Raw genomic sequence first — 24,628 nt, forward strand, 5'->3', positions numbered from 1 at the left:
AGCGCTCCTGAGATCTAATTTTGTGAAAAAACGCGCCCCGTGTAATGACTCCGTCATGGTCGCAATCAGAGGAAGTGGATAACTGTACTTCATCGTGATCTGATTGAGACTACGGTAATCAATGCACGGGCGTAACCCTCCATCCTTCTTCTTCACAAAAAAGAAACTCGAGGACGCAGGGGAAGTGGATGGCCGTATGTATCCTTGTCTCAGAGATTCGTCTATGTAAGTCTCCATAGCTCTCTTCTCCTCTTGAGACAGAGGATACACATGGCTCCGTGGGAGCGCAGCTCCTGCCTGGAGGTCTATCGCACAATCTCCCTGCCTATGAGGTGGTAACTGCGTCGCCCTCGACTTACTGAACACAATAGCCAAATCCTCATACTCGGGGGGAATGTGCAATGCGGGCACTTGGTTTGGACTCTCCACCGAGGTAGCCCCCACGGAAACACCTAAACATCGCCCCACACACTGGGCAGACCACTCCATCAGTCGATCAGATATAGCTGGATAATCTCCTCATGACCCCCCTGCGTACACATCCTAAGTGGTGCCGTGACCTCCCTGATCAAGCCCGAACCCAACGGACGGCTATCTAGGGCATGAACGGGGAATGGGACATCAACAGGAAGAAGGGGAATCCCTAATTCTAAACAAAAATGTCTATCAACAAAATTCCCAGCCGCGCCTGAATCTACTAGCGCCTTATGCTGGGAATGAGGTGCAACCTGTGGAAGTCGCACAGGTATACAGAAGTGCGCAACAGAGAGCTCTGGGTAAGTGGGGCGCCTACTCACCTGGAAGGATTCCCCAGTGCGGAGCCTGTCGTTTTCTCCCCTAGGAGACCCCCCCCCAGCACCTAGCCACGGTGTGTCCTCCACGGCCACAGTTGGTGCAGAGGACGGCCCCCCTCGTGCTCCGACCCCTCCTCTCTCTAGCGCCAGCACCCCCGAGCTCCATAGGGCTCGGCTCGGAGGTGCTGGAGGATGGAATGGACGGACCCCCCTCGGAACGTCCGCGGGTAGCCAGCAGGATGTCCAGCCTGATGGACATGTCCACTAACTGATCGAAAGAGAGGCTGGTATCCCTGCAGGCCAGCTCCCGACGGACGTCCTCTCGTAGACTACAGCGGTAGTGATCGATGAGGGCCCGCTCATTCCACCCTGCATCCGCCGCTAGAGTTCGGAATTCTAAAGCGAACTCCTGGGCGCTCCTCCTCCCCTGCCGGAGGTAGAACAGACGCTCCCCCGCCGCTTTCCCCTCAGGTGGATGGTCAAACACAGCCCTGAAGCGGCGGGAGAACTCAGAGTAGGTGATAGTGGAGGCGTCTATTCTCCTCCACTCGGCGTTGGCCCATTCCAACGCCTTGCCGGTAAGACAGGAGATGAGGGCGGACACGCTCTCGTGTCCCGAGGGCGCCGGGTGTACGGTGGCCAGGTATAGTTCCACCTGCAGAAGGAAGCCCTGACACCCGGCAGCGGTTTCATCACAGGCCCTCGGGAGCGAGAGCCGAATTCCCCTGGGTTCCGGAGCTTGAATGGGCTGACGGGCCGATGGTGATGGCACGGGAGGTGGAGTTGTGGGTGTCCCTCTGGTCTCCCAGCGTTGAAGGGTGTTAATCACGTCCTGAAGGGCGGTCCCGATATGAAGGATCTGATCGTTCTGCTCACGGACCCTATCCTCCAGAGACTCAGGTGCTGCTGCGGCTCCTGCTGATTCCATCCTTATGGTGTGTGATTCTGTCAGCGGGTGCTGTAGGTGGGTGTGGTGCAGGAATCAGGCGCAGGACGCAGAAACTTAGTCCAAAAGACTTTAGTGAACACTCACTCATAACACGAGCCAAAAAGCCCGGAGGCGAGAAAAGACGCACACAGGCGTAAAACAAAATGCGCACTAACATGTGCGAGAACCCTCCCTAACAGAGGAGGAAAACAACGAAGCACAGACAACCAACAGTAGCGCACGAACACGACAGCAAGTACAATCACACACAACACCTGACAAACACAACGAGAACTTATAGGACACTAATGAACGCTAACTGAAAACAGGTGTACAACATCAAGACAAAACCAAACGAACATCGAAACATACAACGGTGGCAGCTAGTACTCCGGAGACGACGACCGCCGAAGCCTGCCCGAGCAAGGAAGAGAGGCAGCCTCGGCCGAAACCGTGACAATCGTGTGGTGAATGAAGAAAAAGTCTATCAGTTCTTTTGTTTTTTGATATGGAGTCTCTCCCTACTCAAGTGCAGTTGGGGTATATTAACTAGAGAGTCAGAGCATTTATCCCAAGACCAATGCAGTGTGATCACTGTAAAGCTTTTGGTCATGTTTCAAGTGTTTGCAGAAGGGAGAAGCCGAGATGTCCAAGATGTGGAAAATATCATATCATGTGTTATAAAAGTAATGAAAATGTGACATGTTGCAATTGTGGTGGGCACCATGAAGCCACGTCTTTTGAATGCCCCACAAGGGTGAAAGAGAATGAGGTGGCCAAAGTCAGGGCTGTCCAGAGCATTTCATATGCAGCGGCTGTTAAAAGGGTTGAGGGTTTGAATGGTGCACCTGAAGAGTCCATGGTTGTGGAAAGGCCTTCACTGTGAATTGTTTTGCTCTCATGAAAAGGGTGCCATTGAAAGGTGTGATTACTGGGGTGGCGGTAAATGTGAAAGCTGACCAACTGAAGGGGAAGATTCCCGGTGTTTGTGATGCTCGTCGTTTGGTGCGATGCAGACAGGGTGGCATGAGTGGAGAAACAGAAGAGTCGTTGTCTGTTCTTTTGAGTTTTGACGTTGAGTCTTTGCCCGACAAAGTGATGTTAGGATATATAAGTTATCCGGTACAAGCTTTTGTGCCGAATACATTACGTTGTTACAGGTGTCAAGCTTATGGGCATGTGGCAGCAATGTGTAGGAGGGAGGTTCCAAGGTGTGAGAAGTGTGCAGAAGGGCATGAGACAAAGGAGCGTGTAGCATTGGGGAAAGTAGTGGTATGTGTTAATTGTGGGGGTGCCGATGGGGCTGGGGATCCGAAATGTCCGGTGCGAGAGAGGCAGGTTGAGGTTTCCAGGGTTGGAGTAGTGCAGAAGTTGTCATATGCTGAAGCATTGAAGTAAGTAGAGGAAGATGGGTCATGGGGGAGGGATCCTGAGAGGAATGGTGTGAGTAGTAGATCTGTACCAGTACAGAGGGGTAAACCAACAAGTGATAAACTGTATGTTTCAGTAAGATTTGATTTTTGGCATTTATAGCAATGGTTATCAACTGTACTGCAGGGATGGAACGTAGGTCGCAGAAAATAGAGGTTGTGGTGGCAGCTGCAGAGAGGTAATTGGGTGTGCGAGACTTGACATCAGAAGAGTTACAGGGTGTGTTAAGTGGTGGTGTCCCATTCTTTCAGGCTGTTGGCCTGAAGTAGGAATAAATATATTTAAATAGTGGAGTATGGTAGTTAATATTATTATTATTATTTTTATTTTTTTGTGAGTGTAGTGTTAGATGATAGGGTTTTATTTTTTATTTTTTAAAGCGAAGGGAGTTATACTCCAGTCTAGTAGGTAAAAAAATGTAAAAATGTAGTAGGTGGCGGTAATGCAACATTTATTGGATGCCAACCGCCGTTAAACCTCATCGAAGAAGAAGAAGTTGGTGGTAATATAAGGAGGGTCGACAGTCTGGCGGGAGTGATTGAGTGAGCCGCTACAAGTCTATCATCTCGTTCATTTCTTATGATTAGTGGGGGTGTCTGCCAGAAACGATGTTTCATCCTCACGAGGGCCAAGGTAAGTTTTTAAAATGTATAGAAAATGTAGTATTTATAACAGAAAAATGCTTTGGGCGAGTAGGACGCGTGCGGGTTGACTATTATTAAAGCACACACTGCAGACCAGAGTTAGAGGAACGGCCATATTTCAAAGGCTAGGAAAAGTAACCATGTATTTATTTAACAGTGCCTAGACAACCAGTCTATTTCTATAGAAATACGTCAGCTGTTGTAGACTACTCCATAGTGCTGAGAGATTAGTGCTTTTTGAGGTCGGTTCCGTTTTAGATGATTAAAAAAAGATAAAATGGTTTTCGATTTCAGTTTCGTTTTGATTCTATTTTATGAAAAGTAGGCCTGCATTATGTGGGTTGAATGCTGCAACCCTGATGAAGACAGCTTGTCTGTCGAAACGTTGGTTATTAGGTTATGAAATGATTGCCACTGAGCTCAGAGGGTGCGGCCCTCCCTTTCTGTTTCAAGTGTTTTACTCAGTTAGCCAGCACCTCGCCTAAACAGGTGTGCGTTTCTTTCGCCTCCATATGGAATGCTGTAACAAACAGAATAAAACAACTAATACAAGTGGTAGTGACTCCATTACTGCTATAAACTAGGTGGTTCGAGCCCTGAATGCTGATTGGCTGAAAGCCGTGGTATATCAGACATTTTACCACACGTATGACAAAACATTTATTTTCACTGCTCTAATTACGTTGGTAACCAGGTTATAATAGCAATAAGGCACCTCGGGGGTTTGTGATACAGTATATGGCCAATATACCACGGCTAAGGGCTGTGTCCAGGTACTCCGCGTTTTGTCGTGCATAGGAACAGCCCTTAGCCGTGGTATATTGGCCATATATAATGTTTTATTTGATTACTTTATTTAATTCCAAGTCATCATCTCATCTCTATTGAGCTGCTGCCTATGTTGTCTGACAAAATCACTATTTTACTATCAATCACTTAGATCATGTATTTTCAGGTAGAGATACCTCATGAAGTAACTGCTCTTTATCCCTCTTGATCGTGCATTATTCTGTGTCTTCTCCATGTCTGCCCCTCACTAACCTAACCAGTGGAGGCTGGTGGGAGGAGCTATAGGAGGATGGGCTCATTGTAATGGCTGGAATGGACTAAATAGAATGATATCAAACATGGAAACCACATTTGACTCCTTTCCATTGATTCCATTCCAGCCATTAAAATTAGCCCGTCCTCCTATAGCTCCTCCCACCAGCCTCCACTGAACCTAACCTAGCAGTCAGCAGACAGCCCTGAATGTCGAGCCCTGCAAGTCTCTTTAGCTAATCAACCCCTGTACACGTGTCAAAGAAATCTCCACCTACTGGAGAAGACAGATTTTGGGCCCGGTAATCCCCCTTGCTTCACCTCTTCTTCTCTGGGTGACTCACAAATGTCAGTTAATGACTGTAGCTCTCGCCTTGGGCCAACCAGTGTAATTTTGTAAATGACATATTTCTATGGCAAGACGAATCATTCACCTACGTTTCGTCAGGTGAATGATGCGTCTCTTCTTCTCTGGTTGTGATTCACAAATGTCAGTTAATGACTGTAGCTCTCGCCTTGGGCCAACCAGTGTAATTTTGTAAATGACATATTTCTATGGCAAGACGCATCATTCACCTACGTTTCGTCAAGATCGGGCCAGTGCTGTCTGAGATATTGCGTGTGACTAACGTATGATCCACAGTCCCCTCCCTGATTTCATGGTGGGGGACAATAAGAGGAAACTAAATAATGGCTGTGTTTTCTCCCTACTGAACACACCCCTGGTATTCCTTTCCACCATAAACAGGTTTCCACAGGCCCTTTCCACGGTACAGTATTATATCACTAGCAGGGATTCTGGGGGAAAAGAACAGCTGCAGCCCTACGGCTCACGATCCCGCAAGTTGTTTTTAGATCTATGCATACCTAAACCATACAGCGCCTTCTGAAAGTATTCACACCACTTTACTTTTCCCACATTTTTGTTGTGTTACAGCCTGAATTTAAAGTTGATTAAATATCGATTATTTTCTGTAACTGGCATACACACAATACCCCATAATGCCAAAGTGGAATTATGTTTTTTTTGAAATTTTTACAAATGAAAAGCTGAAACATCTTGAGTCAATAAGTATTCAACCCCTTTGTTATGGCAAGCCTGAATAAGTTCAGGAGTAAACATTTGCTTAACAAGTCACATAATAAGTTGCGTGGACTCTGTGTGCAATAATAGTGTTTAACATTATATTTGAATGACTACCTCATCTCTGTATCCTACACATACAATTATCTGTAAGGTCCCTCAGTCGAGCAGTGAATTTCAAACATTGATTCAACCACAAAGACCAGGGAGGTTTTCTAATGCCTCACAAAGGACACCTATTGGTAGATGGGTAAAAATAAGAAAAGCAGACATTGAATATCCCTTTGAGCATATTGAAGTTATTTATTACACTTTGGATGGTGTATCAATACACCAGTCACTACAAAGATACAGGCGTCCTTCCTAACTCAGTTGCCGGAGAGGAAGGAAACTGCTCAGGGATTTCGTCATTCTTTTTATTTAACCTTTATTTAACCAGGTGGCGTCTGTGTATATTTGTAAACGACAGCTGGTGCACGAAATGTAATACTAAGGAAGTCTCTAAGTTTTGCTAGCCTGAGGTAGCGTATCTCATGATAAGCTGTAGACCACACTATTTGCCAAGAGTTTTCTTCTATATTTTTCGTAGTTGTCTATTTACCACCATAAACCGATGCTGGCACTAAGATTGCACTCAATGAGCTGTATAAGGTCATAAGCAAACAGGAAAACGATCATCCAGATGCAGCGCTCCTAGTGGCCGGGGACTTTAATGCAGGGAAACTTACATCCGTTCTTCCTAATTTCTACCAGCATGTTGAACGCGCAGCCAGAGGGAAAAAAAACTATAGACCACCTTTAATCCACACACAGAGACGCGTACAAAGCTCTCCCTCGCCCTCCATTTGGCAAATCTGATCACAATTCTATCCTCCTGATTCCTGCTTATAAGCAAACACTAAAGAAGGACGCACCAGTGACTCGGTTAATAAGGAAGTGGTCAGATGACGCAGATGCTAAGCTACAGGACTGCGTTGCTAGCACATATGTTCCGGGATTCTTCCGATGGCATTGAGGAGTACACCACATCAGTCACTGGCTTCATCAATAAGTGCATCGATGACGTCGTCCCCACAGTGGCCGTACGTACATACCCCAACCAGAAGCCATGGATTACAAGCAACATCCGCACTGAGCTAAAGGGTAGAGCTGCCGCTTTCAAGGAGCGGGACTCTAACCCGGACGCTTATAAGAAATCCTGCTATGCCCTCCGACGAACCATCAAACAGGCAGAGTCAATACAGGACTAAGATTGAATCGTGCTCCGACGCTCGTCGGATGTGGCAGGGCTTGCAAACTATTACAGACTACAAAGGGAAGCACAGCCGTGAGCTGCCCAGTGACATGAGCCTACCAGACGAGCTAAATCACTTCTATGCTCGCTTCGAAGCAAGCAACACTGAAGCATGCATGTGAGCATCAGCTGTTCCGGATGACTATGTGATCACGCTCTCCGTAGCCGATGTGAGTAAGTCTTTTAAGCAGGTCAACATTACCAGGACGTGTACTCCGAGCATGCTCTGACTAACTGGCACGTGTCTTCACTGACATTTTCAACATGTCCCTGACTGCGTCTGTAATATCAACATGTTTCAAGCAGACCACCATAGTCCCTGTGCCCAAGAACACTAAGATAACCTGCCTAAATGACTACCAACCTGTAGCACTCACGTCTGTAGCCATGAAGTGCTTTGAAAGGCTGGTCATGGCTCACATCAACATCATTATCCCAGAAACCTTAGATCCACTCCAATTTCCATATCGCCCCAACAGATCCACAGATGATGCAATCTCTATTGCACTCCACACTGCCCTTTCCCACCTGGACAAGTGGAATACCTACAAGAGAATGCTATTCATTAACTACAGCTCAGCGTTCAACACCATCGTGCCCTCAAAGCTCATCACTAAGCTAAGGACCCTGGGACTAAACGCCTCCCTCTGCAACTGGATCCTGGACTTCCTGACGGGCCACCCCTAGATGGTAAGGATAGGTAACAACACATCTGCCATGCTGATCCTCAACACGGGGGCCCCTCAGGGGTGCGTGCTCAGTCCCCTCCTCTACTCCCTGTTCACCCATGACTGCATGGCCAGGCATGACTCCAACACCATCATTAAGTTTGCCAACGGCACAACAGTGGTAGGCCTGATCACCGACAACGATGAGACAGCCTATGTGGAGGAGGTCAGAGACCTGGCCATGTGGTGCCAGGATAAGAACCTCTTCCTCAATGTGATCAAGACAAAGGAGATGATTGTGGACTACAGGGAAAAAAAAGAGGACTGAGCACGCCCCCATTCTCATCGACGGGGCTATAGTGGAACAGGTTGAGAGCTTCAAGTTCCTTGGTGTCCACATCACCAACAAACTATCATGGTCCAAACACACCAAGACAGTCGTGAAGAGGGCACGACATTGCCTATTCCCCCTCAGGAGACTGAAAAGATTTGGCATGGGTCCTCAGAACCTTAAAAAGTTCTACAGCTGCACCATCGAGAACATCCTGACTGGTTGCATCACCGCCTGGTATGGCAACTGTTCGGCCTCCGACCGCAAGGCACTACAGAGGGTAGTGTGTATGGCCCAGTACATCACTGGGGCCAAGCTTCCTGCCATCCAGGACCTCTATACCAGGCGGTGTCAGAGGAAGGCCCTAAACATTTTCAAAGACTCCAGCCACCCTAGTCGTAGACTGTTCTCTCTGCTACCGCACGGCAAGCAGTACCGGAGTGCCAAGCCTAGGTCCAAAAGGCTTCTTAACAGCTTCTACCCCCAAGCCATAAGCCATTTGCATTGCCCACCCCACCCAACCCCCTCTTTTACGCTGCTGCTACTCTGTTTATTATCTATGAATAGTCACTTTAACTCTACCCACATGTACATATTACCTTGACTAACCGGGTAAAAGAGCACATTGACTCAGTACCGGTACCCCCTGTATATAGCCTCTCTACTGTTATTTTATTTTACTGCTACTCTTAAATTATTTGTTGTTTTTAATTTTTTACTTAACACTTTTTTTCTTAACTGCATTGTTGGTTAAGGGCTTGTAAGTAAGCATTTGACTGTAAGGTCTACACCTATTTTTATTCGGTGCATGTGGCAAATAAAATTTGATTTGAATTCACCTTTCAGCATGACAATAACCTAAAACACAAGGCCTAATCTACACTGGAGTTGCTTAGGGGTGTGAATACTTATGTAAATTATTTTCTGTATTTCATTTTCAATAAATTTGCAAAAATTTCTAAAAACATGTTTTCACTTTGTCATTAAAGGGTATTGTGTGTAGATGGGTGAGAAAAAAAACTTTGATTTAATCCATTTTGAATTCAGGCTGTAACGCAACAAAATGTGAAATAAGTCAAGGGGTATGAATAATTTCTGAAGGCACTGTATACAGTATCTGTAGCATATATCTATAGCATATCATACAGATGTAGGACCCAGTAGGAGCAGTCCTCCAAAGGAATGAGTGGAATTCTACAGTAGTTCAATTGAAAGGTTTCAAGGACAAAATTACATGTATTTATTTTTTTTTTTTAAAGTATGTTGTTGTAGTGGGGACAGTAACATTAGTACTTTCTGAAAATGATACTTTAAGGATTTAAATATATATATATATATATATTTCATTTTTTATTTGTGTGTTCAGGTCACATAATATAATTTTAAAAGTATGCATTAATTGTGTCTGTAATAGAATAAACGTGTCAAAAACTAGACATCAATAAATGCATTTCTATAGCTTCCTAAATATTTTTTACAATGGTTGGAGTACCAAGATGGCTGAGCGGTGGCTTCATTACAGCGCCCCCTGTCAGTCATCCAGGGTTTATACACGTCACTGGTTGCAACCTGTGGTTATTTTTAATGCCGAACCCACAAGTCCTCCAATTTAGGTAGTGTTAAATACCTACAACCAGAAATAAGGGTTACTGTACGTTCGTATGTTAGCCACACGCGATATTTACATTTTAGTCATTTAGCAGACGCTCTTATCCAGATTAAGTGCATAATTTTTTTATTTTATTTTTATTTTCATACTGGCCCCCCATGGGAATCGAACCCACAACCCTGGCGTTGCAAACGCCATGCTCTACCAACTGAGCTACATCCCTGCCGGCCATTCCCTCCCCTACCCTGGGCCAATTGTGCGCCGCCCCATGGGTCTCCCGGTCGCGGCCGGCTACGACAGAGCCTGGATTCAAACCAGGATCTCTAGTGGCACAGCTAGCACTGTGATGCAGTGCCTTAGACCACTGTGCCACTCGGGAGGTATATCAGACACCACTGGCCCAATTTTGACGAAACTTTGGTGAAGCTGTCATCAAGGCAAAGGGTGGCTATTTGAAGAATCTCAAATATAAAATATATTTTGATTTGTTTAACACTTTTTTTGGTTACTACATGATTCCATATGTGTTATTTCATAGTTTTGATGTCTTCACTATTATTCTACAATGTAGAAAATAGTAAAATGTAAAGAAAAACCCTTGAATGAGTAGGTGTGTCCAAACTTTTGATTGATACTGTATATCACCAGTAGTACATTTACTGTTAATTCCTATAATTTCTAATCTACAATGTTTGTTACTTTAGTTAGGCTATGGTCACTTATTTTAATACATTCAATAATATTATTCCAGTCTTCCCGTTCTAATTGTCGGAGTGGACACATTAATTGCAGAGTGCACAACCTACACTTGTGAGAAACACGTTTTGGCTTATTTCATTCCATTTACGAGTTTTGTCAATTTATTCATTGTCTTTTGTTTGGAGCGCTCCAGTCAATGTTGAGTAAGGACACACACGCATAGAAGCAGGCCTATAGGCTACCTGGCCTACGCGCAAATGTAGGCATATAAATGTGCCCATTTGGGGATCTGATAGTATTTCTGATTGGCTTAACGCACCACCGCGAATTACTACTCATAGTAATGTTTTCTTCACCTCAAACAGCAAGCAAACGAAGTCTGTTCCTACATCCATTGTGAATTATATAATAGTTCCTCAATGTATTTGAAAAATCTTTCCAGCTCTCTCCCTTTCAATAACCACTCAGCGTGACAGGGAAAAATGTCATGCTCTGATCTAGTGGAAACGTCATAAAATAGGCGTACCTGATTACTTCTTATCAGTGCTTGACCTGGACTGAAATAGGTTCCGGTACTCATTTTGGGTGCTGGTACTGTTTTATTACTTAGGTGAGGAGCTCCACAATACTTTTGAGCTAATATTCTATAAGCGGAACAGGAGCTCAAGCGGTAGAACATTTTAGGTGCTGGTACTCAGCTCCGGTGAGCTCCTGCCCAAGTCGAGCACTGCTTATTATCCCTTGCGCAAATAGCCTACAGCTGTGTCTGTCCCGAGCTCACTGGCGCTGAAAACTCTCAGGGCCCAGAATATTTTATAAAATGTTTGTATTTGTTGGCTTTATGTAGGCTATTTTTACATAGTTGGCAATAAAGTTACTTTTTAGGTTTGTATAATTTTCATTTAGATAGATAGCATTTTGATTAACCACCTGACAATGTTTTGATATGAAGACGTTATTATAAATTAAATTAAACAGTTTAACGGAAATTTGCATATGAAAATCATAACTGGCACGCAGATCTGTAGAAATGGTAAGATAAATTGGCATTCCACATGAGAAAGGTTGCCGACTCCTCATGTAGCCTATTACCGGCAACTTCAAGAGAGTAATGGCAGAATCTGCGAAAGCCAGCAGGAGCGGGAGGAGAATAGTTGGGTCAGGTTTTCTTCTTCTGGTTATCTAGATCTCTGACGCCCTCTTGAGGCTTTTGTCTTATTTCATCAAACCGTAAGCTTAAAGCATCAGACAAGCTCAATGCATATCGTTTAATTTATTAAAACACATAGGGGGTGTTTTATATATATATATATATATATGGAAAAATAAACATTTAAAAATTTAGACCAATCGAAGAACAGACTAGTTTCGGTCGACCAAGATTTTTTTGGGGGTCGGGGACAGCCCTACTTATCACTCTACATACAGTTAATGAAGACTTCTGATAATGCATTGGACTGGTGGGACTGTTGTCCCAGGATTACAGTTGATGTGCTTTGTTACAGTATGTGTCTTTTTACGCTGCCTACTTAACTAAAACTAAAGCCTTCTTTCAATTAAGTACTGTTGACTCCTCACTCCTGATAAATGCACGAACTGTTGTGAATGAATTTAATGGTTGCCAAAACACAGGACAAAAAAACCAAACTAAGGCTGGTTTTCTCTCTTTCAGCCCTCTATGCCCCTGCAGTGCCCGCCCCAGGCTCCATGGCTCCCCCAGCTACCATGTTTGGCAACGTACCAGGGTACGAGGGCACTTTGGCTGGCGGAGGAGGTAGGAGTCGTCGTCATCATCAGAACCCTCTAAAGATACTCAATATCATCATCATCATCATGGCTATTTATAATGTCTTAAGATTCTTGAAAACATTTGGGGTGTAATTATGAATTTTCTTGTGATGTCCGACACGTTTTCAGTCTCGTATTATGATGTTATGTCTATTGACAGTTTAGAGATGAGCAAAATGTAAAAAAAAATCCTACCTTATGAAGTCATCAAGTAGGATCCCTGAGATCATTCATACCAGGGAGAAAACAGATCAAGAAGTATCAGTATGCTCCAGTTTCATATTCATTGATGAAGTATGTATGAACAGCCTAATGCCTTTGTGTCTCTATAGGTGGATATCTCCCCCCACCGATGCCCTTACACCCGACCCGGGATCCAGAGCCTGCACCTGTACCACAAGACTGGAAGTATGGACCCATCAATAACATTACGACATGGATATTAAGTTTAGATTGATGTTCCACACACGCGAGCACCCGCCCACCCCCACCCACACCCACACACAGAGTAATGGATTGCTATATTCATTGTTGAATGTGGAGGTAATGTATTGTAAGCTATTTAGCAGAAGCTTTTATCCAAAGCGACTTACAGTAGGGTACAGTGAGTTCATACATGTGTGATTCCTGCGGGAATCTAACCCTGGGATTTCTTGCACCACGGTGTAGAGTGATATTGGCCCTAGGTGCTTTGTGATTTCCCTACTAGTGGTAAAGGATTGTGGGGAGGGGAAGCTGATCCTGGATCTGTACCTAGGGGAAACTTCACCCCGGAGCGTGCCATATACAGTGAGGGGAAAAAAGTATTTGATCCCCTGCTGATTTTCTATGTTTGCCCACTGACAAAGACATGATCAGTCTATAATTTTAATGGTAGGTTTATTTGAACAGTGAGAGACAGAATAACAACAAAAAAATCCAGAAAAACACATGTCAAAAATGTTATAAATTGATTTGCATTTTAATGAGGGAAATAAGTATTTGACCCCTCTGCAAAACATGACTTATTACTTGGTGGCAAAACCCTTGTTGGCAATCACGGAGGTCAGACGTTTCTTGTAGTTGGCCACCAGGTTTGCACACATCTCAGGAGGGATTTTGTTCCACTCCTCTTTGCAGATCTTCTCCAAGTCATTAAGGTTTCGAGGCTGACGTTTGGCAACTCAAACCTTCAGCTCCCTTCACAGATTTTCTATGGGATTAAGGTCTGGAGACTGGCTAGGCCACTCCAGGACCTTAATGTGCTTCTTCTTGAGCCACTCCTTTGTTTCCTTGGCCGTGTGTTTTGGGTCATTGTCATGCTGGAATACCCATCCACGACCCATTTTCAATGCCCTGGCTGAGGGAAGGAGGTTCTCACCCAAGATTTGACGGTACATGGCCCCGTCCATCGTCCCTTTGATGCGGTGAAGTTGTCCTGTCCCCTTAGCAGAAAAACACCCCCAAAGCATAATGTTTCCACCTCCATGTTTGACGGTGGCGATGGTGTCTTGGGGTCATAGGCAGCATTCCTCCTCCTCCAAACACAGCGAGTTGAGTTGATGCCAAAGAGCTCGATTTTGGTCTCATCTGACCACAACACTTTCACCCAGTTCTCCTCTGAATCATTCAGATGTTCATTGGCAAACTTCAGACGGCCCTGTATATGTGCTTTCTTGAGCAGGGGGACCTTGCGGGCGCTGCAGGATTTCAGTCCTTCACGGCGTAGTGTGTTACCAATTGTTTTCTTGGTGACTATGGTCCCAGCTGCCTTGAGATCATTGACAAGATCCACCCGTGTAGTTCTGGGCTGATTCCTCACCGTTCTCATGATCATTGCAACTCCACGAGGTGAGATCTTGCATGGAGCCCCAGGCCGAGGGAGAAGACAGTTCTTTTTTGTTTCTTCCATTTGCGAATAATTGCACCAACTGTTGTCACCTTCTCACCAAGCTGCTTGGCGATGGTCTTGTAGCCCATTCCAGCCTTGTGTAGGTCTACAATCTTGTCCCTGACATCCTTGGAGAGCTCTTTGGTCTTGGCCATGGTGGAGAGTTTGGAATCTGATTGATTGATTGCTCCCTTTAAGAGTGTGCTCCTAATCTCAGCTCGTTACCTGTATAAAAGACACCTGGGAGCTAGAAATCATTCTGATTGAGAGGGGGTCAAATACTTATTTCCCTCATTAAAATGCAAATCAATTTATATTTTTGACATGCGTTTTTCTGGATTTTTTTTTGTTGTTGTTCTGTCTCTCACTGTTCAAATAAACCTACCATAAAAATTATAGACTGATCATTTCTTTGTCAGTGGGCAAACGTACAAAATCAGCAGGGGATCAAATACTTTTTACCCTCACTGTAGGACTATCCTTGTGAAACCAGACAGAATGCTATGCTCTCGCTTCGTTTGTGAGATCATTCTGGTTTAACAAGGCTAACATAATTTTGGAACAATTCTCTCAGGCCTGGCAGTGAAGTTTCCCATAGGTACAGATCTAGAATCAGCTTCCGCCCTCTAATCCTAACCTTGAACATTAGTGGGGAAAATGCTAAAATGACCCAAGATCATTCTCTTAGACAATGTTGAGTGTTTTGCTTTGTCGTCATGGCCTACTAGTCTAGATGATCATGTCCTTGTTCATTGATTGAATCTATAGAGGACAGGGCACCATTAAGGGCTTTCTAGACACGGAAGTGGCAGTGGATTGATTTTCAATAGAGCTAGGCGGGGGGGGGGCGGAATTCTATCCAGGCGGATAGAATTCTTGACCAGTACCTGAGGGCCCTACAACATGAGGTCTTGTCTTGACTAACTTGACCAGTACCTCAGGGCCCTACAACATGAGGTCTTGACTTGTCTTGACTAACTTGACCAGTACCTGAGGGCCTTACAACATGAGGTATTGTCTTGACTAACTTGACCAGTACCTCAGGGCCCTACAACATGAGGTCTTGTCTTGACTTAGTCTACTTGACTGATTCTTAGTTTTTGCTGCTAGTGGAGCAAAGGGGCTCAACAGTAGCCTGGTCCCAGATATGTTTGTGCTTTTGCTTACTCCATTGTCAAACTGTTGTGCATAGCAATTCTATAAGGAGTTGTCAAGAGAGCAGAAACAGGCACTCAGGCTAGAGCAAAGGGTCTCAACAATGCATTACCAGCGAACCCTGTTCTGAGGTGTCGTCTTGATGTGGGTTATTTTCTCTCACATTGTCTAGCATCCCCTCCCTCACTGAAGATGTGGCGCGGGAGCGTTTTATAATGTACGCGTCTGGTTACTGCTGCTATAGCAATGCCCCTGCCAAGGATGGAGTGATCACTAACATGCAGGCGTTTAACACCTATCGGGTAACAGACGAATCCCATCTTCTCTCTTTTTTTCTCAAAACATGAATGATGGACAGTACAGTACATGTGTTTATTATAATGATTTAATTTGTTTGTCAGAATTAAGTACATAATACATTTAGAAACACATTAAATTGTAATTTTGTGTTTATTTTTCATGCTTAAAGAGGACAATATGTCCGGTGGAGCTACTGGTATGCTCTCATAGCTAAACAACAACAACAACAACACAATAATAGGGAAAATAAAATGCTGCCTGGTTGTGCTTATTGTGTTTTCACTGTCCACAGTACCGCCTGGAGACATTCACGGAGTCCAGATCTACAGATTGGACCACCAAGCCTTATGCAGGTAAACTACACTACCCATAATGCTCCCTACCAGTTCTTGGTTCATCCCCAGACCTTGGTTCTTTCAGATACTTTGAGAGCGTTTTGATTGAGTTGCCTGGAGTGTCAGATGGGCGGGGTTGGCACTTCTGGGACTATGCTATTGATACCGTCGTGCCAGGCAAGCTCAGTCAAGTGCAGGGAAAACTATTTGAAAGAAAAACGATATTATTTGAACCCAGGTCTGCTTATAGTCATTACCATCAGTCCTTATATTATTTCACATTTACATTTACGTAATTTAGCAGACGCTCTTATCCAGAGCGACTTACAAATTGGTGCATTCACCTTCTAGCCAGTGGGATAACCACTTTACAATATGTTTTTTTTTTTTTTTTTCTTTGGGGTGGGGTAAGGGGGGGTAGAAGGATTACTTTATCCTATCCCAGGTATTCCTTAAAGAGGTGGGGTTTCAAGTGTCTCCGGAAGGTGGTGAGTGACTCTGCTGTCCTGGCATCGTGAGGGAGCTTGTTCCACCATTGGGGTGCCAGAGCAGCGAACAGTTTTGACTGGGCTGAGCGGGAACTGTGCTTCCGCAGAGGTAGGGGGGCCAGCAGGCCAGAGGTGGATGAACGCAATGCCCTCGTTTGTGTGTAGGGACTGATCAGAGCCTGAAGGTACGGAGGTGCCGTTCCCCTCGCAGCTCCGTAGGCAAGCACCATGGTCTTGTAGCAGATGCGAGCTTCAACTGGAAGCCAGTGGAGTGTGCGGAGGAGCGGGGTGACGTGAGAGAACTTGGGAAGGTTGAACACCAGACGGGCTGCGGCATTCTGGATGAGTTGTAGGGGTTTAACGGCACAGGCAGGGAGCCCAGCCAACAGCGAGTTGCAGTAATCCAGACGGGAGATGACAAGTGCCTGGATTAGGACCTGTGCCGCTTTCTGTGTAAGGTAGGGTCATACTCTGCAAATGTTGTAGAGCATGAATCTGCAGGATCGGGTCACCGCTTTGATGTTAGCGGAGAACGACAGGGTGTTGTCCAGGGTCACGCCAAGGTTCTTTGCACTCTGGGAGGAGGACACAATGGAGTTGTCAACCGTGATGGCGAGATCATGGAGCGGGCAGTCCTTCCCCGGGAGGAAGAGCAGCTCCGTCTTGCCGAGTTTCAGCTTGAGGTGGTGATCCGACATCCACACTGATATGTCTGCCAGACATGCAGAGATGCGATTCGCCACCTGGTTATCAGAAGGGGGAAAGGAGAAAATGTATTGTGTGTCGTCTGCGTAGCAATGTGAGGATATGACAGAGCCAAGTGACTTGGTGTATAGAGAGAATAGGAGAGGGCCTAGAACTGAGCCCTGGGGGACACCAGTGGTGAGAGCACGTGGTGCGGAGACAGATTCTCGCCATGCCACCTGGTAGGATCGACCTGTCAGGTAGGACGCAATCCAAGAGTGAGCAGCGTCGGAGATGCCCAACTCGGAGAGGGTGGAGAGGAGGATCTGATGATTCACAGTATCAAAGGCAGCAGATAGGTCTAGAAGGATAAGAGGAAAGGAGAGAGAGTTAGCTTTAGCAGTGCGGAGAGCCTCCGTGACACAGAGAAGAGCAGTCTCAGTTGAATGACCAGTCTTGAAACCTGACTGGTTTGGATCAAGAAGGTCATTCTGAGAGAGATAGCAGGAGAGTTGGCTAGAGACGGCACGCTCAAGAGTTTTGGAGAGAAAAGAAAGAAGGGATACTGGTCTGTAGTTGTTGACATCGGAGGGATCGAGTGTTGTTTTTTTGAGGAGAGGTGCAACTCTCGCTCTCTTGAAGACGGAAGGGACATAGCCAGCGGTCAAGGATGAGTTGATGAGCGGGGTGAGGTAAGGGAGAAGGTCTCCGGAAATGGTTTGGAGAAGAGAGGAGGGGATAGGGTCAAGCGGGCAGGTTGTTGGGCGGTCGGCCGTCACAAGTCGCAAGATTTCATCTGGAGAGAGAGGGGAGAAAGAAGTCAAAGCATAGGGTAGGGCAGTGTGAGCAGGACCAGCAGTGTCATTTGACTTAATAAATGAGGATCGGATGTCGTCAAACTTCTTTTCAAAATGGTTGATGAAGTAATCCACAGAGAGGCAGGAGGGAGGGGGAGGAGGATTCAGCAGGGAGGAGAAGGTGGCAAAGAGCTTCCTAGGGTTAGAGGCAGAGGCTTGAAATTTAGAGTGGTAGAAAGTGGCTTTAGCAGCAGAAACGGAGGAAGAGAATGTAGAGAGGAGGGAGTGAAAAGATGACAGGTCCGCAGGGAGTCTAGTTTTCCTCAATTTCCGCTCGGCTGCCCGGAGCCCGGAGGGAGAAGGATTTAGCAGAGGGAAGAGATGATAGGATGGAAGAGGAGAGAGTAGCGGGGGAGAGAGAGAGTGAAGGTTGCGACGGCACATTACCATCTGAGTAGGGGCAGAGTGAGTAGTGTTGGAGGAGAGCGAGAGAGAAAAGGATACAAAGTAGTGGTTGGAGACTTGGAGGGGAGGTGCAGTGAGATTAGTAGAAGAACAGCATCTAGTAAAGATGAGGTCAAGCGTATTGCCTGCCTTGTGAGTAGTGGGGGACGGTGAGAGGGTGAGGTCAAAAGAGGAAAGGAGTGGAAAGAAGGAGGCAGAGAGAAATGAGTCAAAGGCAGATATAGAGAGGTTAAAGTCACCCAGAACTGTGAGGGGTGAGCCATCCTCAGGAAAGGAACTTATCAAGGGGTCAAGCTCATTGATGAACTCCAAGGGAACCTGAAGGGCGATAAATGATAAGGATGTTAAGCTTGAATGGGCTAGTGACTGTGACAGCATGGAATTCAAATGAGGAGATAGACAGATGGGTCAGGGGCTCCACGTGGGTCGTGCGCGCAGGGACCACCAGATTAGAGTGGCAGCAGCCACGTGGTGTGAAGCGTTTGTATGGCCTGTGCAGAGAGGAGAGAACAGGGATAGACAGACACATAGTTGACAGGCTACAGAAAAGGCTACAGTAATGCAAAAGAGATCGGAATAAATGTAACTAAACATCTGGGGAAGCGAGAGAGCGGGGCCTCCCTCACTTACCTTTCACTGAAACACTCAAATATAACTCTCCCAACTTCCACTTTAGAAATTATAATTGTTGTAAACTACAGCGGTTCAATGTTTTCTAGGAATAGACTCTAACTTAGTTTATTCAGCTAGCTAACTTGGTACAGTACAGACTTCTGGATCCATTCAGGATCTCATCAGTCCTTATGGATCCATTCAGGATCTCATCAGTCCTTATGGATCCATTCAGGATCTCATCAGTCCTTATGGATCCATTCAGGATCTCATCAGTCCTTATGGATCCATTCAGGATCTCATCAGTCCTTATGGATCCATTCAGGATCTCATCAGTCCTTATGGATCCATTCAGGATCTCATCAGTCCTTATGGATCCATTCAGGATCTCATCAGTCCTTATGGCTCTGACCATAACTTGTGTTTCCTGTACCTGACAGGTGAACCAGCAGACTTCTACACGCAGACCGCCCCCCGGCCGTGGGAAATCCCAGTGACAGCTCCCTCCCTGTTCCAAAACCATGAGGAGAACATAAAAGTCCCTTACACTTCATCTAAGCAGGTGTTTGTCTGTCTGTTTGAATCACAAAGGGTTGTTTTCTATTGTCACTGTTGACAAATGATACTGTGGGTCATTGTATTCCATGTATGACTATCATTGGGCTCCCGAGTGGCGCAGCGGTCTAAGGCACTGCATCTCGGTGCTTTGAGGCGTCACTACAGACCCTGGTTCGATTCCAGGCTGTATCACAACCGGCCGATAGGGCGGCGCACAATTGACCCAGTGTCGTCTGGGTTTGGCTGGTGTAGGCCGTCATTGTAAATAAGAATGTGTTCTTAACTGACTTGCCTACCTAAATAAAGGTAAAATAAAATAAAATAAAAATTGGCCAGGAAAGGACAGATTAGTCATACTCTATTTTAGGACTAGATCAACAAGTAATCTACAAGAGAAGGTTTGATGACACTGTCTCTGTTTGTGCAGCCCTGCCACACTTGCAGTGCCTCTGGGAAGATGCCCTGCCTTGAGTGCAATGGGTCTGGAACGGTAAGCACGTACGCGCACACACACACACACACACACACACACACACACACACACACACACCTCGTTACAATTATTCATTGATTCTTCATTTAGAAAGTGTGTTGGGTCTGCAATGGATCTGGCAGTCGGGGAGCAGAGAGTCCCTGCACCCACTGCAATCAAAGAGGACGTGAGAAGTAAGTCCAGTCATTCATTTCGACATAATAATACAATGACAAAATACTCAAAGACAATCTGCCTCTTGAAGGTGTACAGGACAGACTTCTATACAGACGTATCTTATTGACTTGATGTTGCTTGTGTCTCTAGCTGCTCTAAGTGTAATGGTAAAGGGAATAAAGAATGTGAGACCTGCAAGGGAAAGAAGCAGCTGTTGACCTACATCAACCTTAAAGTCGAATGGTGAGTCGTTGGGAATTTGTATAAAAATTATAAACTCATTAAGAGATTTATAATAAAAGTAAATTTTTAAAGACATTTTTTTTATAAGATATTTTTTGTAAAATGTTAAACTTATGAACATATATTTTTTTAAATGGTAAACTTTTTTTAAAATAATTTAGTTTTTACATTTTTGTACTTATTAAGAGGTTTATAGTAAACATTTAAACTTATTAAGATTTTTTGTAAAATTGTAAACTTATTAAGATAATTGTTGTAAATATTTTAAACTTAAATTAAGATATTTTTAGTATAGTTATATACTAAGAGATTACATTTAGAGACACTGAACAGAAATCATTGAATATCCAAAGTTGATTGTACTGCAACGCGATATGAACAGTTCCTAATTTGGATTCACAATTGATCGGTTTTTGTTTTTAATTTAAGTCGAATGGTGAGTTGTTATGAGGTACACATGTTTTTGTAAATTATATATTCTTATTACGAGATGATGGTTTGGAAAGGCTGAAATGATCATAAAATGTGGTAAACAAATGGTGTACCACTGCTTTATTATTTCAGGGAGGACTATGTTGTTATTCAAGAAAGGATAATGTTGAGGATTGTTGTTATTTCAGGAAGGATAATGTTGAAGACTATGTTGTGGAGCAGAACAGTGGGCTGGAGGTTGACAATCTGAGCGACGTGACGGGAAAGACGCTCTTCAAAAACGCCCAGTACATGGTAAGGAAGGAACGCAACATGTTCTGCAGTCGATCCAGACTGAGGTGCAAAAACGCTTTGCAATGTAAAATGTTTTGCGACAAAAACAAAACATTTCTTATTGGACAAGTTCAGTCCCTGCTTTACAAGGTTAGTCCCTCCTGGAAACAATTTAACCATTCTCTTTGCTCCCCTGCTTAACTACAACTTCTGTTTTAAGAACAAAACAGAACTCGACAGCTTTTACACTCGTGGCAGAGTGTTTAGAGTAAACGGTTTTTATTTCCAAAACATTTTGCTACGGTGCAAAACGTTTGCCCTTTGTTAGGTTCCCCTTGTAAACTATGCAACACATGATGTGACATGTGAGTGTGACATTTTTGTCTTTTTTTTTCTATTGGTTAAAAAATCATTTTATGGTTTCTGACATATTACTGTAATGTTGTGTGTGTGTGTGTGTCTGTGTCTGTGTCTGTGTGTGTGTGTGTGACACCATCACCATCCTCTGTCCATCAGCTGTATCCAGTACATGGCTTCCCAGATCCAACTGTATCCCAGGCTTCAGACCGTTTGGTTAGAGAACACCAGGCTAAATACTCCCAGAACTCACGCATCCTTCAACAGGTACAATATTCGTTACGGCAGTGGTTTTTCAAACACTCTCCTCTGGGACCCGCAGCCTTTCCATGGATTTTGAACTATTCCAAAGCTAGCACACCTAATTCAACTTGTAAACTAATTATCGAGCTCTTGACTAGGTGAATCAAGTGAGCTAGTTCATGACTACAACTGAGGAGTGGTTTGAGAACCACTGTGTTACATTAACGGGTACAGACAGATTAAACAAGCGGAAGTTATAATATTTGTACACGGGATATGACAACATCTGTTAGCCCTATATTTCTTGACTTAAACCCTTTTGGGGGCGGTTTTCCGGACACTGATTAAGCCTAGTCCTGGACATTAAAAGCAAACTCGATGGAGAATCTCCATTTAAAATGCGTTTTAATCCCGGATTAGGTTACATTTGTGTGCAGGAAACCAGGAAGCCACCCCTTTGAGCCTCGTGCTGCTTATTGATGATCACCTGACTATCAACCAATAGGATCAATGGTCTTGCTCTTCTGTTTCAGCAACAAACCATCGAGTTGATCCCCATCACCAAGGTGACCTACAAGTGGAAGGGAGGCACCCATGTTTACTATATCTATGGGAACGAACACCAGGTCAAAGTTCCTAATTACCCTGCCACCTGCTGCTGCTCCATTATGTAACCAGTCAGCCAGCCAGCCAGCCAGTCACTTAACCATACCCTTTTTGGTGGATGTGTCACCAGGCCAGCCCAGTACAGCTTGCCTTGACTCGGCTTAGTTCGGCTCAGTATGAATAAAGGTTTTGTTTATCAGTTATTTAGTTATGTAGTTATGTAGTTAGTTAGTTAGTTAGTTAGAGCCTTTTCCCTCCCCAGGAGTTAAGAGGTTAAATTAGGGTAAACAAACACATTCACATAACTTGTTCTTTGATAGATTTGTCTCAGGTTGAGCCAGATCCGCAGCGTTCGTTGACCGTGAATGTGATCTCTACGAGCGTCTTCAAAATGGCCTTTTTAAGAGTCTTATCTATCGCTGTGTAAAGGACAGGTCGTTCATTGGCGTTGGGTTGAATCCCAGCCTAAATCCTAACTACTAGTTTTACAATAGTATTTCAATTGAGTACAGGCTTAACTGCAGGTATGATTGACAACAGAGACAGAATACAATATGGAATTTTGTTGAATATTTTGGGGATAGACCTTGTCTTCGAGGAATGCTCCTCAGAGCTAGATGCTGATGACAGGTTGTCCTATGCTGGGCAGCAGGCATCGATACCTGCTAGTAGCAGTGTATGGGTAAAATCATTGGGGAAGCCAAGCCAGGAAAGAAATGCCATATTACAACCTATCTGTTGTGATAATTGCGTTGTTTGCTCTGTAACCTGTTAGTTCATATGCCTTGACACCGTGATACATAGGCCTAAAGACCGAGACGACAATAAGAAGACACAGTGGCAGAATAAACTCAACCACACCTTTGTTTCATCACAAAACCGGAGAGCAACCTCTATCCGGTGAAGTCCACAAAACGTATTGCATGTAACAAACAGTTACTGATTTGAACTTTCGTAAACCGCATATTACCTAAAGATTGTTATAACTAGCATGTTCCGGTCCTGTAATATCACGATGCAACCACTTCCAGACCAGTACTTTTGTTACACTTTTCTACTTGTCTGTGTGTTTTGCCTGAGAATGCAAACTCTATGGTAATAGCTTCAGGGTAATGTTCAGACATGGTGCTTTTAGTGGCTGGATCTATATCCTGTGTCTGTGTGTGTGTGCGCGCAGTGTCTGTGTAGTAGCGGTTTGTCGTTATGGAAACACATTACCTGCATCTTCAATCAAGACTGTCTCTGCATAGTTGTAAGCGTTACTCCATAATTTGTTACACTTGGCATATGCAAACCACTGATGTCAGATCATGAATTAACGAATGCTGCTTTAATGTATGTACTGTACATTTGATTCCATGTATTGATTGCTGATTTTCAGAAGCTCAACGTAACCTCCGGTATACTATTCCACTATTCTAATGATGAGTATGTAATCACTCTCTCCTTTTTCCTTGGCCAAACTACATCCTGTGGTTGCATTCACCTTTTCAAAAGATGATGTTGTAAATTCAGCTGTATGTAGTTGTACCAAAGCTTTAGTCAATCTGGCCATTGAGTTGATTGCATGATCGTTAGGATAAGAGTGTTGAGAGAGCTTATCATAATTGTTCTGGTGACTAGAAAAGCAATTTTTATATTCTATTCGTATTCTATTCCATTCTAGAATGTTATTTACTATTCTATCAATATATTAGTATTGATATTTTAATATAGTTGATCAGAATTATTTTCATGAAACAGCCTTAAGGGCTACGTAACAAATGTTACACCGCAAACATTGCCTTTTAAATGTCAACCACTCTGTGCTACAGATTGAAGAGAGCCTTATCTTGACCATACTGTACAAACGAGCCTCCTTGTTAAATATGTTTACTGGCCAAAGGGGTAACCTTGAGATTATACATGCCGTCCTCTGATTATGCATGGGGGGGGGGGGGGGGGGGGCTACATGTCATAGTTCATGGGAGGAGGTAGGGGGGGTCACAAAAATGCTATTTCGGAATGTGGGAGGGACATGTCCCCCCCGTCCCCAGTGAAAGTTGCGCCCATACCTCCCATCAACTATGACATGTAGGCTAGTCTACAAACTGTATGAAACCCTGCATGATTAATTGATGATAAAAGCTATAAAATATTCAAATTAAAATGTTTGTCAATTTAGGCTATATAACATTCTCACATTGGCAAATTGCATGCTTCCAGAATCTAGAATAAAACATAATTGAAAACATCTACAACAAAATTGTA

The 24,628-nt window shown here is 44.4% G+C and overlaps 1 protein-coding gene across 1 annotated transcript; it reads left to right on the plus strand.

Moving 5' to 3' along the window:
- The first annotated feature begins 3,639 nt into the window (after positions 1-3,639).
- LOC311122573 (protein SSUH2 homolog) lies at positions 3,640-24,616 on the plus strand. Its single transcript, XM_084196915.1, has 12 exons — positions 3,640-3,786; positions 12,196-12,297; positions 12,644-12,719; positions 15,509-15,638; positions 15,929-15,989; positions 19,458-19,579; positions 20,003-20,065; positions 20,159-20,241; positions 20,375-20,467; positions 21,088-21,193; positions 21,689-21,796; positions 22,306-24,616. Exons 1-12 carry the CDS (start codon positions 3,762-3,764, stop codon positions 22,444-22,446), a joined length of 1,110 nt encoding a protein of 369 aa, XP_084053041.1. The 5' UTR covers positions 3,640-3,761; the 3' UTR covers positions 22,447-24,616.
- The last annotated feature ends 12 nt before the right edge of the window (positions 24,617-24,628 follow it).

The sequence above is a fragment of the Coregonus lavaretus genome (assembly GCF_964263955.1).
Source record: "Coregonus lavaretus genome assembly, contig: HAP1_SCAFFOLD_570, whole genome shotgun sequence".
In the NCBI taxonomy this organism is placed as follows: Eukaryota; Metazoa; Chordata; class Actinopteri; order Salmoniformes; family Salmonidae; genus Coregonus; species Coregonus lavaretus.

Bases quoted from the DNA above. Each gene is read 5' to 3' on its own strand.
- LOC311122573 (XM_084196915.1), top strand. From the start codon at position 3,762: ATGTTTCATCCTCACGAGGGCCAAG. The intron at 15,639-15,928 runs GTAACAGACGAA...CACTGTCCACAG, and splicing joins AGGCGTTTAACACCTATCGG to TACCGCCTGGAGACATTCAC. The intron at 19,580-20,002 runs GTGTTTGTCTGT...CTGTTTGTGCAG, and splicing joins CTTACACTTCATCTAAGCAG to CCCTGCCACACTTGCAGTGC.